We start from the raw sequence: 16,882 nt of genomic DNA on the forward strand, positions 1-16,882 counted from the left end.
CAGCCTTACAATTTTAGTTAAAACCACAGCAAACTTGATGGAAAGAGAGAAACTCTAAGGCTATAAGGCGTATATTATTTGAGCCAGAATCATTCATTTTCTCAAAGTTATTAACTGTAATGCCTTGGCTATCAACTGTAAAAACCTGGTAACAAATGTACAAATAAATAAAGTATAGCAAAGTCTATTCCATCACTTAGCCTATAGTGTGTGACTCTGTTTTTTAGTGTTATTTTTTCAAATAACACTTTGACAGAACTCCTTGGACTAAGGTTTGTCACTGAAAAGCTGAAAGGCAGAAGTGAAAAAGAGAGAAGTGAATTTTCACAATGTCAAAAAGGTTTATGGGGTGATTCAAGGCGAACTGTTTATTGTCACAAGTTCTCAGGTGTATATCATCATGACAGCAGGTGGTGTGTGTGTAACAATAGTTGCCTTCTGTTGGTCAATATTTACATAAGTAAGGAAATGCAGATTATAACAGGAAATGTAAAGTTAAATAATGCAATAAATGAACAAATTAATAATAAAAATAAATACATTTTGGACATGTAGAAATACTCAATCTACAATACTGCAAACAGGCGAGCGTCTAAAATCTAGTTGATTCAGCCTTGCTTTAACAAAAGTATATCTGCAAAGTGTATGAAGCGATAAAATGTCAGAAAAAAGTTATTGAGAAGTATGTGATGTTGTGAGTGGTTCTCCTACAGTAATGTAATAAAAAAAAAAAAAAGTTTAATCGGCTAAGCCGACTAAGGATGAATTCTCTCATTCACATTCATTCACACTGGGAGCTGCCCGAGTCTGGAGCAGGTGGGAGTGAAGTGCCTTGCTCAAGGGCTGTACATCATTTTTTGTACCCAAAATTTCCCAGCCTGTCTGGAATTCAAACCAGCAACCCTCCGGTCACAAGCCTGCTTCTCTGACCTTCTGGCCACCTCCAAGAGAATTGTGGGAGTGTCAGTGTGCGTCTTCTCCGCCCTCCTCTTCGCGGTGAAAACCTAGATTCTGCTTTCTCACCAGTTCGGCATAAAACCCGCCTTTCTTCAGCAGCTCCTCGTGACCTCCCTCCTCCTCCACCGTCCCGTCTTTCAGGACGATGATGTGATTGGCCTTCTCCACCGCACTCATCTTGTGAGATATCAGCAGCACGGAGACCTGGTTGGTGTCGTTTAACAAAGCTTGGTTGACCTGTTGAGGAAAAAAAAGACTCCATGTTACATGTAGAAAAACAAAAACAAAACATGGGTTAGGGTTAGGGAACCAATACATAATGATAAAACACAGGAGGTTTCCCTACCTGATATTCAGTCTCTGTGTCCAAGTCACTGGTGGCATTGTCCAGTATCAAGATTTTAGGCTGCCTGATTAAAGCTCTGGCGATGGCAATGCGTTGCTTCTGGCCTCCGGACACCTGGCCGCCCTTCTCCCCGGCATCTACACAACAAAATTACAGAGAGTTAATGTACAGCCTTAGAAAACTGCAACGTTAAGTGTCTGGTGCATAATGTGATGATGGGTTGATTCACGTGTTAATACTTTACAGTGAAAGAGTTAAACCGATTCCTAAAATGTCTCATGTCAACAAATGCCAAATAGATGATTAGACCAGGGAACCTCATTTGATAAGATTTTGACCTACAGAGAAGAATGCAATCTGAGAAGACTTTTGTTATTAGATATTACTTAATACAGGATACTTTTGTTATTAGATATTACTTAATACAGGATTACATAACTGTAGGGGTAGTGAACAAAATAGTCATCTTTATACATTCTCTTACACATTTATACTCTTATACATCTGTCTAGGGCTGGGTGATAATTCAATATTATCGTTTATCATCTTTCAGTGGAATCATATCGTGATGATATGAAGATATTTTATTATTGTGACACACATTTCCGCTGTCTAAATTCATGATGACAAGCAAATTTTACCTAAAAACTCTGATAAAATGAGGTATGGTAGGAATATTATTTGAAAATGTCAGTTTTGTTTGACACCACACCTAACATTAATTCTGGTTCAATGAGATGAACATTAATTTGATTATTTAATGTGACTGCATACATGAACCATATCGTGATATATATTGATATCAAGAAAAATCCTTATGATTATCATGATATTGAGTTCAACCATATCGCCCAGCCCTACATCTGTCTAACTTCTTATGAGTGAGATAAAAGTAAAAAGGCTTTGGGATCCACCACACTAAACCCTGAGTTTGTGGGCCAGACCTGTTTCATATCCTTTAGAGAGCTCCTCAATGAATCTGTGGGCACTGGCCAGCCTGGCGGCTCTGTACATCTCCTCGTCGGAAGCGTTCTCGTAGCCGTACTTGATGTTCTCCCTCACAGAGCGAGCAAACAGCACGCAGTCCTGGCTCACCACCGAGATCTAACAGCAAAAAGGAAAGAGAGGAAAAATCAGTGGTTGCCTAACTGCTACAGTCTCACATATCTCATGACTGATAACCTTAACCTTTCTCTCTTTAAGCACACATAGATTTTTAAACACATAGATTTACATTTTAGGCATTTAGCTGTTGCTCTTAGGCAGAATGGCTAAAAGAGTTAAACCCTGAGTCTTCAAAATGGTATGAATAAGGTCAATTGCTGTGCTCATACTCGATAAGAGTGTCAGCTAAATGCCTAAAATTTAAAATGCAAAATGTAAATCTGTGTAGCATATTGCTGCTGTTAACCAGCCACCTTGTTGCGGAGGTACTGGTCTTTGTAGCACTGCAGTGGCTTTCCATCCAGCAGGATCTCCCCTGCTTCGGGCTGGTAAAACCTCTCCAGCAGCTTGACGCAGGTGGTCTTCCCCGAGGCATTAAGCCCCACCAGGGCAGTGATCTGGCCTGGCTTCATCTCCAGAGACAGGCCCTGGTGTGGAGAGAGGGGTGGGGGGTGGGGGGGTTGTTAGGGAGTCATAGATCACCATATGTAACCAGAATCACATTAATTACAAGTATAGTAACAGCACAGGAGTTTGTCTTAATGACTATAGATAGATAGATAGATAGATAGATAGATAGATAGATAGATAGAGCAATGAATCCAACATGCCTCGAGCACTTTGTCTTTGTTGCCAGGATAGGCAAATTTGACATTTTTGAACTGAATGTGTCCCTCAAGATTTTCAGGGGCCAAAGAGCCCTCCGGGGGTACTTGAGGCTTTCGATCCAAATATTCAAAGATCTTCTCAGAGGCACCAATGGCCTTCTTCACCTCCGGGTAATAACGCATCACAGCCTGGAAGAGAAGTGGTAGTGAATAGGGAGCACAATTAGACATTTTTTATTTGATAGAACATTCAATTCTCCTTTGAACAAAATAACAATCAGTTGCTTCTAGTGCTGACAGGGGCATAGTGACACAGCCATTGTTGTACTAAATGGGTTCACATAAAACATTTTCCCTTCTAGCTTATTTCCTTCATCTTCATCTTTGGCCTCACCTCAACAGCGGAGGCGAACTGCAGCTCATAGAGGACGAAGGACACCAGGTCTCCACTGGTCACTGTCCCGCTGGTCACCAGCGTGCCTCCATAGTACAGAATACAAACCTTCAGGGCCAGAGTGGTCATCTAGGAGGACATAAACAAACAGTCTTGTTTGTTTATTAAATGCCACTCACAAACTATGTATTTACATTCAAGAAATTGGCTTATTGGGCTAAATAATATTTAACTCTTGGATCTTGTTTTAAACTTCTCTAAGTATTAGATGGGTGGGGTTTGCCACATAAGACAATGCAACGAATTCCAGAAAGTTTAGGCAAGGTATTTGACAGTCAATTTAGTGTACTTGACTGTGATTGACATCTGATTTGTCCTGTTGTGGTTAAACCCCGTCCATCTGCTACTCAGAGCAGACTAAAAGAGATGCTAAGAATTATTTGCAGACACTTTATGGCCCAGGTCAGCTTATGACTCACGCTGTTGGCGCAGGTGGAGGCTGCGTAGGCTGCCGCTTCCCTTTTATTGAGGCTGTAAGTGACGTCCAGCCGCTGCCTGTACCTCTCCGTCTCGCCGTCCTCGTTGGCAAAGCTCCTCACCGTCTTCATGCAGGAGAAGGTCTCTGTGGCCACTTGGTTGGCTTTAGCCAGCGACTGTTGAACCTTTGCTGAAATAGTCTGGATAAAACATGGATAAAAATTATTGACAGATGAGTTTATCCGACAATTTAATATTCACAGGAAAAATCCACCCATGGATGCTCTCACACTGTTAGTATCATCAATCTGTGATGTTCAATGCATTGCAGGAACTATTTTGTGATCAAATGTTGTAATTTACTTTGTGTACCCACTTTCCCTCAACCTGCCTCGTCTACTTCTACTGCAGTTAGTGATTTCCTACATTTCCCAGAATGCTTTTAGACAATCTCCAGAGAACGGGCCTGAACTTGTTCCTTTCAAACAAAGGTCGGCATATCGGCATATAAATATAGCTAACTAGCAACTATTTTGTGAACAATGGGGCGCCCCTTACTCAAAATGCGATGTCTTGTGGCTGCATTGCATTCTGGTCTATTGAGGTTACTGTCAGTAGGGAAATTGGTCTCTATGCATCTTCTACAATGGATTTCTCCCTGTATGATTGTTGAATGTCGGTGCAAAATGGTGAGTCTAGAAAGAAGGCCTCGCTCTTTGATTCTGAAGGACTGACACCAAAACCTGATGTTTACTGTTGATTTTTGTAGCTGCGCTGGAAATATCTTGACATGACATCACATGGTCTGTGTTTGGCTAGGTACCCACAGGTGTAAGAAAAATACTTAATACAAATACAAAATGGGTCCAGAAATACAAGGTATGTCATCAATAGCTGTTTTTTTCAACAGTGTTAAAGTGCTTTGGGGTGGATTTTCCTTTAAGAATGTGGGAAATTTGAGGAACTGATCTTTACCTGGTGGAAGTATCCAGTCAGCTCTGGTATGACCCAGATGATCGGCAGTCCCATGCAAGTGAGCAGAGAGATTTTCCACGACTGGCTCACCATGAAGTAAAAGAGAAAGCCAAGCCGGGCCGCGTACCACATCAAGAGACTTAGCTTCTCGCTCAGCGCCTCGCTCATCTCGTTGGTGTCTGTGGTGACGCGGGACACCATTTCACCTAGCATATGAAATGTGTGTTAGCCTCATCAAAGGACATGGGGTTAAACTTTGCACTCAGCATGTTCATAAAATCCTGCATTCTCTTTGATAAACACCTTTTATTTTTTTTTACCACCCAACACAAATTCTGTCAAGCAGATCTATCAAAACAATCAGGAAATGAAGCCATAATTAAACTGACAAAATAATCATGTAAAAAATGCAGATAGTAGGTAGATGATTCTCCATGAAGTCAGTTGTATGTGTACAGTGTGTAGTGTAGGTGACTCACCTGTGGGAGTGGCGTCAAAGAAAGCAATCTCTTGTTTCAGCACAGCCTGGAAGACCAGTCCCTGCACTGAGGTGTGGATGCGGCTCATGGTGGTGTTGTAAATGAGGTCACATGCAAACTCAAGCACAGCACTGGAAGAGACGGAGGGAGGAGAGGGACACAACAGGCATTACAGTCTAGAGTATCTAAAATACCACTACTACTATTACTGATAATAATAATAATATTTAAAATTATAATAACATATTTCATAATTAATTGCTACTATAAAATAGTAAAGTTATGATAAAGATATGTACAAATCTAGACCAAATCATCACTTAAAATCCTTCAAAAGTATAAACACAAATTGAGGGGTGCAGATTCTGATCTTTGCACTCCTTAATATTGGTTGCTAATAATCAGGATTCAACTGATATGAATTTGAAGCTGCCGATAACTGATATTTTTTATATCCAGTATCTTTAAATTTTACAATTTTATGCCAAAAAATTACAAGCATCCCAGTGTTTTATGACTGGATGATATCCAGTGTTTAATAAAAGGCCAATATCAACCCAATATCAGTCTAACCCTATTTATAATGTTGGTGATCTAGGAATTTAAACTCTTTGTAAGTTGCTCTGGATAAGAATATCAACTAAATGTCTAAAATGTTATGTAGAAATGCTGTTTTGATCATGAGAGAAACGCTTTAGCTTCATCTGTAGTTCTTCTACTGTGTGACTACAGTTACATTACCTGGCGATCGTCAGCAGCGCCATGACTGTGATGGCGTGTGCAAATGCATCAGGCATTTCTTCATTTGTGATCCAGTCAGACACGCGACCGGTGTACTGAGGAAAAGCCATCTCACCTGAGGTCACAATTCACACGTTAGAACTAAATAGATCTTTGGAGAAGCAGCATGGCCTTGAAAAATGGCTGTAATCAACTTCTCTTACATTTTGAAATGAGGTCACATCAGAACGTGGAAATCTGTTGACCGCTGATGACAGAGAAAAGTTGGGCACAGCTGAACATTTGCAGTCATCGGCCATCAATAACCAATCAGATTGCCGGGCCTCCTTGTTTCCCTACCGATGTGATTTTATTTTATTTCATGAACAATAATTGGATGACAAGTTGATTACAGCCATTCAAAGCTTCCCAGTTACTTATATTTGAAAGACTACAAGAATAAAAATCTCAAAACCGATGCTTGGAGAATGTTTCTATCCATCGTTGGGGTTGATGGTGACCTCTAAATTAATCTCTAATTTTTATCTGCTTATTTTTGATTAATGCTACCTAGATGTTAACTCATCAAAATGACGTACCATTATGAAAGGCAATAACAAGGCAATGAAAAACACATGATTTGACTATTCAAAACTTTGCAGCCACACTAGACATCTGCATGCAGGGTTACAAGCTCTAGCGTCTCCTCTATTAAGGGAGGCGATGCCCCACGTACCGTAAGAGGAGAGAACCACGAGAACGAGCACAGCAGCAAAGCGGCTGCTGTACGGCAGCATGTATCCCGTCAGTCTCTTCAGGGAGGCTCCAGTGTTCTCCTCGGGTTCCTCAGACGTCTTCCTCGTCAAATGAGGTGAGATGTACCGGCTCCAGTACAGCCAGGCCACCACCGTCACGCCATAACTCTGTAACAGCTGCAAGACGAATGACAGGTTTCACACAAAATGCCAGGATATATCCAGAACAAAATTAAATACAATAATACAGATGATTCTCAAAGATGTGGAAGGCAAAGATCTTACTATTTCCCCCCCCCCCCCCAAAATGAATTTTACTTGTATGTTGACTCATTTATAACACTAAACAACACTTCTTATAAATGGTGGATTTCTCAGTTTGGAATGAAACTCAGATAAGTTTGGTTTCAGTTTCAATCTCAATAGCCTCCCTGCAAAAACATATCCACCTCAACAAGTCATTTAATCTTGTAGTGGGTCTTGAAATCTTGTTACTTAAACTACTTGTTACGCAAATATAAAAAAAAAAAAAAAAACCCTAACCCGTGAAATTATCTCACTCCGCTGGCAGATATTTTCACTTGTTTTAAGGAAAACAAAAGATTATAAGACTGATTACATGATAAAAATGACTTAGTAAGATGTACTTTTTTTGCAGTGCTGTTTTTTTTGTCTCAGACATCTACGAACTGACGATACACAGAGAATATACTGTAGTCTAGTCTAGAATATAGTCTAGTCTAATAAAGTCTAGACTGGTGTGTCTCATCCTGTATTCACATGCTACCATATATATCTGAAAAACTAATAAGCTATTTTGGAAACTTCATGAACGCCATCCAAAGTCGGCTGATTAAGTTGGACAGTCAGACAAAATTTTGCTAGCCAAGTTATGATGCAATGATTAACCTTTAACCCTCTCAACATGGCGGAAAAATCAAGTTTTGTGTCAGTTAACAGTAAGAAAACACTTATATACACATGCACCTTTACGTTTGCAGTTAGCCAGACTAACCATCATAACTAACATTTGTTTAAATGTTAACAATATCCTTTTCAGGACGTCCATGTTTATTTATCATTTCTCTTCCTGGTTTGATTTTCTGATAAAATAGCATGTGAATGTAACACTGTTTAGCTGCTGATTGGAAGTCGTGGATGTCAGACTGTCCCACCAACATGTGAACGCACAATAAAACCATGCTCCAGGACCCAAAATGCATCATGGGCCTCTTTCTATTATATCGCTACATGGCACAAGCACTAGGAGGGAGAGATAAGAAATGTGCCACCTATCATTTTACTAGTGGGATGTGATTCATCGTGGAATTACCCTTGATTTCAAACACACCAACATAAACAGTGGTGGAAGAAGTATTCAGATCTTTGACTTAAGTAAAAGTAGTAATACCACAGTGTAAAAATACTTTGTTACAAGTAAAAGTCCTGCATTCAAAATCTTACTTAAGTCAAAGTACAAAAGTATTAGCATCAAAATGTACTTAAAGTAGCAAAATTAAAAGCAGCATTATGCAGAATGGCACATTTCAGAATCATATATATCGTGTTATTGGACTTACTCATATAATTATTGATGCATTAATGTGTTCATCACTTTAATGTTGCAGCTGGTAAAGGTGGAGCTAATTTTAATTACTTGATATACTGCTGGGTAGCTTAACCTATAAAAATATATCATAATTTATTAGTTGATTAATAATTTGTATTAATAATCCGAATCTGCAAAGCATCTAGTAACTTAAGTTATCAAATAAATGTAGTGGAGTAAAAAGTACAATATTTCCCTCTGAAGTGTAGTGGAGTAGAAGTATAAATACTCAAGTAAAGTACAAGTACCTCTAAATTGTGCTTAAGTACAGTACTTGAGTAAATGTACTTAGTTACATTCCACCACTGAACATAACAAACAGCACCCACCCTCTGCCAGGAGTGCCAGCCCCACAGCTCCTCCACGGTGGGCCGACCCAGCGCCCACAGAAGGCTGGTGTACACCGGGAAGTGGAAGCAAAGGACCCCCAGCGACTGGAGCCCGCCGAAGCTGCTCATCCACGGCAGGCTCCCGGGGTAGCTGAGGGTGAGGAAGAGGAGGAGGCCGGCCCTGACTAGCCCCCCGCCCCACAAGGTGACGAAGGGCTGGGAGAGGAGGAGAGGCGAGTGCTGGGCCAGGCGGATGGCGTGCACCACACACACATCCAGGCAGACGAAGAGCAAGGGGCTGAAGTAGCTCATTTTCTGCATCACTCACGGCTTCTGCAAGTACAAGGACAGTGAGGGTCATAGTGTGTTAATGGGGGATTCAGGTATACACACACACACACACACTCAGGTCTCAATCACTAGAGGGGGGCTGAACAGCCTAGAATACAATACATGGTTATCTATTACAGCTTTGTAAGTGCAAAAACTAAAATTTGAATGTGGAATTACCCTCCACTGCCATTTTAAGAGTTACTTTCAGTTATACTTACGTCTACCTACCTACAGACTGTATTCTGCACAGCCACTTTCATTTTCACCTAGCTATAGCTTTCTCGAACATAATATTTTGTTGAAAGGAAAGCAACCCTAAGCCCACATAGCACTCCAAAACACATAATTATCAACATCAAATTTAAGTAAACAAGTTCTACAAATTTAAGTAAGACTGTAGCCTAGTTGCTAAGTCTGTTGTGACCACAGCAGTTCAAGTCCAACTTACTTTTCCGTTCGGCCAACCAAGCTTGCTTTGACAGATGTTTGCGATTCGTCTCAGACTTTTAAACCACTCAAATCAATTCCCAGACTAATTAAAATATGATCTATATATCGATCCCCAGCCGGTAAACCTATTCAGACGTCTTCCAGAGCATGCTTTGTCTTTGCTTCCGTCAGATTGAAACCGAAAGTAACCATTTATAATGCCTTCCATTGGAAAGTCCCATGGTCCCTCCTCCTCTGCTGTAATGGCGTACCGCGCCGAGGGTTAAAACTGTTTGTTTTCAGCATTATTATTTCATTAGTCCAAGTCCTGCTCCACCTGCTCTCACTTTGAAAGTGAAATCTATAATGTATAAAGGCAAAAATGGCGTGAAGAAATAAGGGTAACACGCCTGATATGAAGCGTGGAATGGAAGATCAGCTGTCTAATACTGCCATGATCATCTCCAGTCCAACAGCGACATCAAGTGGCGAAGAGCTGGAACTACAAAGTGATTATATCCTGTATGCAACAATCCAAGGGGCATCCAATCAATCAATCAATCAATCAATCAATCAATCAATCTATCTATCTATCTATCTATCTATCTATCTATCTATCTATCTATCTATCTATCTATCTATCTATCTAATATATGAACATTGTACATGGGGATTTAGGCTAAACCATTATCCATTAAATATAAAATAATTTTAATATACACATGTTTTTTCCATTCGTGGACACAAAAGCAACAAAAACACAGTTATTGATAATGATAGCCTACTTTTCTGATACCACTGGATGTTTTCCGTGCTTGAACCTTAGAGATAGAGTAGACTACATGCTGCAGGTGAAGCTTTACAGCCCCTGAAAGACCCCAGAAGAATCTTTGAACTTCCTTATAGTTTCCTTCCTTTTCCCAAAGTCATCCTTTCATGTTAGACGGATGACATCAGCAAAGCTATAAATATTAGGCCTATCATTATTTTAAGCAGCCATGGTGCAAACACCTCCAAAAGGGAAAAAACAAAACAAAAGGCTAGGCTATTTCAGTTTGGAGATGTGCTTCAAAATATAAGAAAAAAATGGCAAAAAATGTAGTTGTGCATGTATTTAAAATTAATTCGAAATATATTTTCAGTGTTTGTATGTATTGAAAGATCACTAAACTTATTCTGAATATGTAGAATTCATTTTGGATTTATTTTTAAATTAGTATTATTATTAGTAGTAGTAGTAATAACCCAGATGTAGTAGTAGTTGTAGTGGTAGTAGTTTGTGGAATGGGAGACCTTAAATTTGCTGTTCGTGTAGATGGTATTCATTAAAAATATATTTTGAGTGTCTAAAATATATTTCCAGCATCCAAAGAAAATATATTTTGAATTAATTTGTCATCTACATGAACAAAAACACTTTTCAGACAGGTTTTGTATATTTTTGAAATATCACAAAACATATTCTGAATATCTGAAATGCATTACTATTAGTAGTATTCGTATTATATGTTTTATTTTACTTTATTTGCTGAATGGGACACCATACATTTCCTATATAAGTGGATATGTTTTTTTTTTCTACCCCGGAACCTAATGCGCATGCTCCGACATGGCAGCTGCCAGTGGGAAGCACCTCATATCCGACAGTTAAGATATTTGTCAGAATATAAACTGAAGTGAAGCGCTGACAGATGCTGGGTTTCTCGCTGTCACAGTAATAATGGAGTAACAAAGCGGCAGCGGGGGAAACTTGCTTTGTGAGAAGCCTCGATCTGGATGGAACCGACGGGTCTACGAGACGTTTTCAAATGTATAACATTGTGTAAGCATTTGCGCCAGCCGAAAATATTTTGGTGGCTTTATATTAGTGTATATGTAAGAATTTATAGGGATTGTCACGAAGAACAGCTAAATATCTATTCCGACTAACATTAAGGCTGTTTTGACTTACCTTGTCGATAGCTGTTAGGCCTGCAACGCCTACCTCTACGCACAATAACATCTGGATTTGGACACTTGGCATTGCTGTCAAAAATCTGGATGGAAAATAACAAGGGTGTGAATGAATAGACAAGCTGGCCAGTCACTGAGTATTAATGAATCTGCATCATAAAAAACACATTATCTTGCTTGATGCAATAGGCTAAAAGAACCTATTTCCTCTCTTTTAGCCTTTGCAGCAATGGAGGATATTGGTCTCCTTCCAAAACCTACCAATGACCCCCCTGTGCACAGACCGACAGTCACTGAGGCGTTGGGACTGCACCATGTCCAGCCAGGTTGGTATCAAGTTCAAATGTTGTTGTGTCTTTCAGTCAAAACACACAACAATAACTGACAATAATAATAACAACAACTGACATGCCATAACAAGGTGTCATGTGCTGTCTTTCCAGAACACGTACACATCACTGACGCAAACAGGAAATTTGACTTGGAGAAAGATGGACCTTCCAAAAAAAGGTCCCACTCGGTTATTGCAGAGCCACAGATGATTCCCCAGTGCCCACCCCAGAACCCAGTGCCTCTGGGTGCTGAGACCAGTAAGTAATACTGTAGTGAAGTCCTGTATCCTCAGTCGATATATATAACTACTGGACCCAGATTTTGATAAAATCCACTGATCTAAAGATTATTTTGTTGTTAGATTCTGTTTTAATTATGCTTTGAAACATCACTGTTCACGTTTAATTAAGATTATTCTGATTATATAAAAATCTCACTGTATTTGGATTCAGAGTTTTCTGAATGCCAGCTCATATTCTGGTTAATAAGCCTATTTATATGCATCTTTATATCCCCATTCACATATATCCCTGCATGTATGCATGAATAAACAGAATATTCTGGATATGACTACAGAAACAGAAGTTACCCAGGCTACAGAAACTCACATTTAATTGGGATAAAGTGTCTAAATGCCTCACTATCCCAGTTATAGTGGCATACGAGTTTTATCATAATCAGGAGATGAGTTTAGCCAGACTGTTATAACATGATATGATGTTTACATGCATCAACTCTTAAATTACATCCTTGAGTATCCAGATTAATATCAGAATATTAATGTGCTTCAAGTTCCTGTATCTTTATTGGGTAACACTTTACAATAAGGGTCACTAAGTTAAGGGTTAGTTAATGCTTAATAAACATTAACTAACCCTTAATTAACAGTTAACTAATGTGTCTGGTAATCATTTACTAATGGTGTTCATGTTAACTAAGGTATTAATTTATACATTATTTAATAGTCATCTTTATAAACTATTAAATAATGTATAAATGAATACCTTACTTAACATGAACATTAGTTACCTATTAATTAAGGGTTAGTTAATGCTTATTAAGCATTAACTAACCCTTATTAAGCATTAACTAACCCTTAACATCGACATTGCTTGTAGTTCTTTGACATCTTTTGTAACCTAGCTGGGATGTCTTCCACATTTTATCACATAGTTATATTTTAATGTAAGCTGAATTTCTTTATCTAACTGATATTACCACAGATGTTTCAAGATAATTAAACAAAATTTGTTCTATCAATTTTAGCCCATAGTTCCACATACAAACTATCTCAAAATTCATCCCAATGTGACATCCATCATGGGTGGGATTTCTGTAGAGTGTTGGGTTGCAGAACTAGGAATAACATTGTTCATTATTTCTCAGAAACAAGTACTGACATTAATGGAATCTATATGAATGTGCATAGCAGGTAGTCATTTGGAAATTTTAATTGGCTCAAAATTGTTTCCAACCAGAACCTGCTTATTTCATGCCACGGCTTTCACAGTTTGAAGCTTGCTGAAGAGCAATACTTTTATCTGAAACACAGTAATGATTCCAGCTCTGTATGGGTTTTTTTTTTACAGCACACCTTAATGCGGCTGCCAAAAATGGAAACACTGCTTTGGAGAAGGCCGGGCCTGCCAGAAAGAAATCCAAAGCCAGAGTGGCAGAACCATCAAAGTGGAAGCAAAACAAGCAGAAACAGCTGAGGATGGAGGGGAAAGAATACATAAGCAAAAGAAAAAAAGATGGAGAGTGTGTGAAAAAACAACCAAGGACAATCGGACCAAGATGCACCTCGAACGCGTGCAAAAAGGCATCAAACCGGCTTTGTAATGAGATAAACGACGAAGCCAGGAAGAGAGTATTTGATGAGTTCTGGCAGCTCATGAACTGGGCTCAGAGAAAAGTGTTTGTGGCGGGACTAGTTGACCGTGACCCGGTGGAACGATCCCGAGCGGTAGGATCGCAGTCGAGAAGATCAGTTTCGCTTCGTTATCATCTGAAGGTGGACGGCAAAAGGAAACAAGTGTGTAAAAACATGTTCCTCTCCACTCTGGGGGTAGGAGAGTGGTCCGTGCTCAACTGGGCGCAAAAAGCACCGACAAAAAAGAGTGAATCAAATGAAAATAAGATAGAAAAACGGCAGGCGATCCCACAGTGCCCACAACAGAACCCTGCTCCCTCTGTCGTCAATAATACTGGGGAAATAACCCAGGGAGGTAAGTCTGTTTTTAGTCTGTATTTATAAAGGGGAGGTTTGCTGAGCGTGCTCTTTTTCGGCTGTTTACTACTTCACATTCATACATTTGCCAGCATTCACGCTTGGGAGCTGCCCAACACACCATCAGTCTTCTGATGATCACTGTGCAGCTCGGTGGGAGCAGTTTGGGTTTATTAGTCACATACTCACAGGCACTTCAACATTAGCTGTTGATGAAGAGTTTTACTTGTTTACTCTCCCTGTCCAGATTTTCCAAGCTGGTCTGGGGAGTTAAACCGGCAGCCATCCAGTCACAAGACCTCTTCTCTAATGTAATTAGTATGCTAATGTAGAGATCGAGCAATGTTAGAACTAGTAACATCAGTTGAGAAGTAGGACCCACACACCAAAGTATTATTCAACTCTTTAATTCATGACAACGATCCAAGATGGATCTTCGTCAAGTCAATTTACAATTAGTGAATTAGACAGGTGGGACTCAACCTTATCCATTTCAGGGAGTAGGCATATATAAATATATACATGGTACCAGTATATTCCAAAAATATGGAATACAAAAAATATATAGAAGAAGCATATGTAGAAAAAGCCTAGACAAAATGCACATAGAAACATTATATTAGAAAATTATATACATACGTTTTCAAAAATACTTGCATATGTGATGTCATATCACCAGGTGATAATGAGGCCTATATAATAGGATGAATGAACAGGTGCTTGTAATTGTATATTGACCTGACGAAGATCCATCTTGGATCAAAACATTGTCATGAATGAATGAGTTGAATAATACTTTGGGTTCTACTTCTCAACTGATGTTCGGCACTTAACCCAGCACCCACTGTCGATGTGTGTATAGTTAGATTGTTTTGAGGTTAGAACTAGTAACATCATCGTTTTCCATTTTTCTCCTTAGTTACTAGTTCAGATATTAGCTCATTATGGCTCATGAATGTTAATGACATTGACCTCTTTTTGCAGAACAAGTTAGTGCCACTGACAAAGACAAAAGCACAGCTCCAGAGCCAGAAGGGCTGTCCAGAAAGAAAGCGAGGGTTGCAAAGCCACTGACATGGAAGCAAAACCGACAGAAGCAACTGAGGATGGAGGGCAAACCATACATCAGTAAACGGAAAAAAGATGGCGCAACCGTAACTAAAGAGGAGAGGGCAATAGGACTGAGATGCTCGTCCAACGCTTGCAAAAGGGCGTCCAACCGCTTCTGTGCCGACATCAGTGAAGAAACGAGGAAGGAACTGTTTGAAGGGTTCTGGCAGTGCATGAACTGGGCTCAGAGAAAGGTCTATGTGGCCGGACTGGTTGACCGCGACCCGGTGGAAAGGACCCGAGCACCGTGGACTCAGTCGAGGAGATCAGTCTCGCTGCGGTACCATTTGGTCGTCGACGGCGAGAGGAAACAAGTGTGCAAAAAGATGTTCCTCTCCACTTTAGGGATTGGAGAGTGGTCCGTACTTAACTGGGCACAAGCCGCAGCGGACCAGCCGGATGAGGCAGAGAGCAACACTAAGAAACGATTGCCGAGGAAGTCCCGTAAAGCTTCGGAGCATTCAATCCTGAAGGAGTTCCTGGAGAGTTTGCCGAAGGTGCCCTCGTACTACTGCGGGACGTCCATCTCCAAGCTGTACCTGGAGCCGGTGTTCTCCAACATGTCGGAGGTGTACAGGCAGTACAACAACCACTGTTTAGAGAAACAGACCACCCCGCTCTCTCGGCAGGTGTTCTGCGCCGTGTTTAAAAAGATGGATTTGGGATTGTGCGATCCCAAGAAGGATCAGGGTTGCTCTTATAATGCGACCGGGAACTTGTTCAATGAACTTTGGGAGGAATACTGTATGGAACGGGAAGCTCCGGGGCCACATCCGGAGAAAGTTGGTGACCAATAGAGAGGGATTAAGGAGATCTACATATGGATTTAAGTGCTAAGTAAGCATCAGCTGTGTATACCTTCATTATTTACAACATGATCATATACACATCGTGGAACCTGCTATGTGTGGCATGATGGGAAGTTTGGAGTCAAAGACTTTGCCAAATTAACTGTCCTTAATTAGATCTTGATTAATAAGACTAAATCCTGTTAAGCAAGGATTGTGGTTACCTTAACCAAAATCCATTGCTGCCAGGCTCACAAGATCTGAAACAATCCAATGGTCTTTACGTAACTGAACGGTTGTTTTAGTTATGTGGAATGATTTATGCGCTATTGTGTGTAAGACGTTCATCTTGTTTTTGTAACGGAAAAGGCTATGTTGTTCCTTCAAATTTAAATTCTTTTGAGATTCATTCTCAACCACCATTATCAGTTCATGGATAAAAGGAAAAACATGTCTGTGTTAAACTCACACTAAAACATGTTCATCTTATTCCGACATTTATGAACTATTTGGAATTTTAATAAATGTCACGTGAAAGGTCAGATTCAAACCACGCCGTCTGGTCACATCCCGCTGCTGCGTTGGAACCGCTTACATGCTCTCCTACTTTTTTCTTTTTTTTTTGAAAGTTGAATCCAAACAAAACACAGTAACAAGCACAAATACACACATGTTCACATGCAAGCACACACACACACACACACACACACACACACACACACACATACACACTCATCGCCCTCCTATTCTTCTCCACACAGTGGCAGGAAGTTGTCCAGATATCCGCAGGGCCTCTGAAAAAGAGCGAGCGAACATAGTGGGCTGGGAGGTTGTATTGGAAGGTGGTGGTGGTGTGGGGTGGGTGGTGTGGGGTGGGGGGGGACTTCACTTCG

The 16,882-nt window shown here is 40.2% G+C and overlaps 2 protein-coding genes across 3 annotated transcripts; one reads left to right on the plus strand and one right to left on the minus strand.

The window, feature by feature from the left end:
• Positions 1 to 350: 350 nt before the first annotated feature.
• tap1 (transporter 1, ATP-binding cassette, sub-family B (MDR/TAP)) lies at positions 351 to 9,846 on the minus strand. 2 transcript variants are annotated; one of them, XM_071527185.1, is made up of 13 exons: positions 9,595 to 9,846; positions 8,814 to 9,146; positions 6,857 to 7,052; positions 6,142 to 6,256; positions 5,401 to 5,531; positions 4,922 to 5,127; positions 3,949 to 4,146; positions 3,470 to 3,598; positions 3,079 to 3,264; positions 2,722 to 2,895; positions 2,248 to 2,407; positions 1,304 to 1,440; positions 351 to 1,194 (listed from the first exon to the last, which is right to left on the minus strand). In XM_071527185.1, exons 2-13 carry the CDS (start codon positions 9,132 to 9,134, stop codon positions 964 to 966), a joined length of 2,184 nt encoding a protein of 727 aa, XP_071383286.1. In that variant the 5' UTR covers positions 9,135 to 9,146; positions 9,595 to 9,846; the 3' UTR covers positions 351 to 963. The 2 variants fall into 2 exon arrangements, with proteins under 2 accessions (XP_071383286.1, XP_071383287.1); XM_071527186.1 differs by lacking the exon at positions 9,595 to 9,846 and having other exon boundaries at positions 8,814 to 9,155.
• A 1,455-nt stretch (positions 9,847 to 11,301) lies between these two features.
• Positions 11,302 to 16,515, plus strand: LOC139650501 (uncharacterized). The gene is made up of 5 exons (XM_071527192.1): positions 11,302 to 11,397; positions 11,747 to 11,854; positions 11,972 to 12,118; positions 13,451 to 14,089; positions 15,076 to 16,515. Exons 1-5 carry the CDS (start codon positions 11,352 to 11,354, stop codon positions 15,996 to 15,998), a joined length of 1,863 nt encoding a protein of 620 aa, XP_071383293.1. The 5' UTR covers positions 11,302 to 11,351; the 3' UTR covers positions 15,999 to 16,515.
• Positions 16,516 to 16,882: the final 367 nt, after the last annotated feature.

The sequence above is a fragment of the Centroberyx affinis genome, unplaced genomic scaffold (genome assembly GCF_046629955.1).
Source record: "Centroberyx affinis isolate AG114_WGS23_722 - 3 ecotype Tasmania unplaced genomic scaffold, CSIRO-AGI_Caff_v1 ptg001497l_1, whole genome shotgun sequence".
In the NCBI taxonomy this organism is placed as follows: Eukaryota; Metazoa; Chordata; class Actinopteri; order Beryciformes; family Berycidae; genus Centroberyx; species Centroberyx affinis.

What these genes read in the sequence shown, in the direction of transcription:
- tap1 (XM_071527185.1), bottom strand. Translation starts at nt 9,134, where the DNA reads ATGCAGAAAATGAGCTACTTCAGCCCCTTGCTCTTCGTCTGCCTGGAT. An exon ending in ACAAAGACAAAGTGCTCGAG is followed by an intron (nt 2,896 to 3,078) that starts GCATGTTGGATT and finishes TCTCCACACCAG; the next exon opens with GGCCTGTCTCTGGAGATGAA. An exon ending in ACCAGTACCTCCGCAACAAG is followed by an intron (nt 2,408 to 2,721) that starts GTGGCTGGTTAA and finishes TTTTGCTGTTAG; the next exon opens with ATCTCGGTGGTGAGCCAGGA.
- LOC139650501 (XM_071527192.1), top strand. Translation starts at nt 11,352, where the DNA reads ATGGAACCGACGGGTCTACGAGACGTTTTCAAATGTATAACATTGT. An exon ending in TTTCAAATGTATAACATTGT is followed by an intron (nt 11,398 to 11,746) that starts GTAAGCATTTGC and finishes CCTCTCTTTTAG; the next exon opens with CCTTTGCAGCAATGGAGGAT. An exon ending in GCCTCTGGGTGCTGAGACCA is followed by an intron (nt 12,119 to 13,450) that starts GTAAGTAATACT and finishes TTTTTTTTACAG; the next exon opens with CACACCTTAATGCGGCTGCC.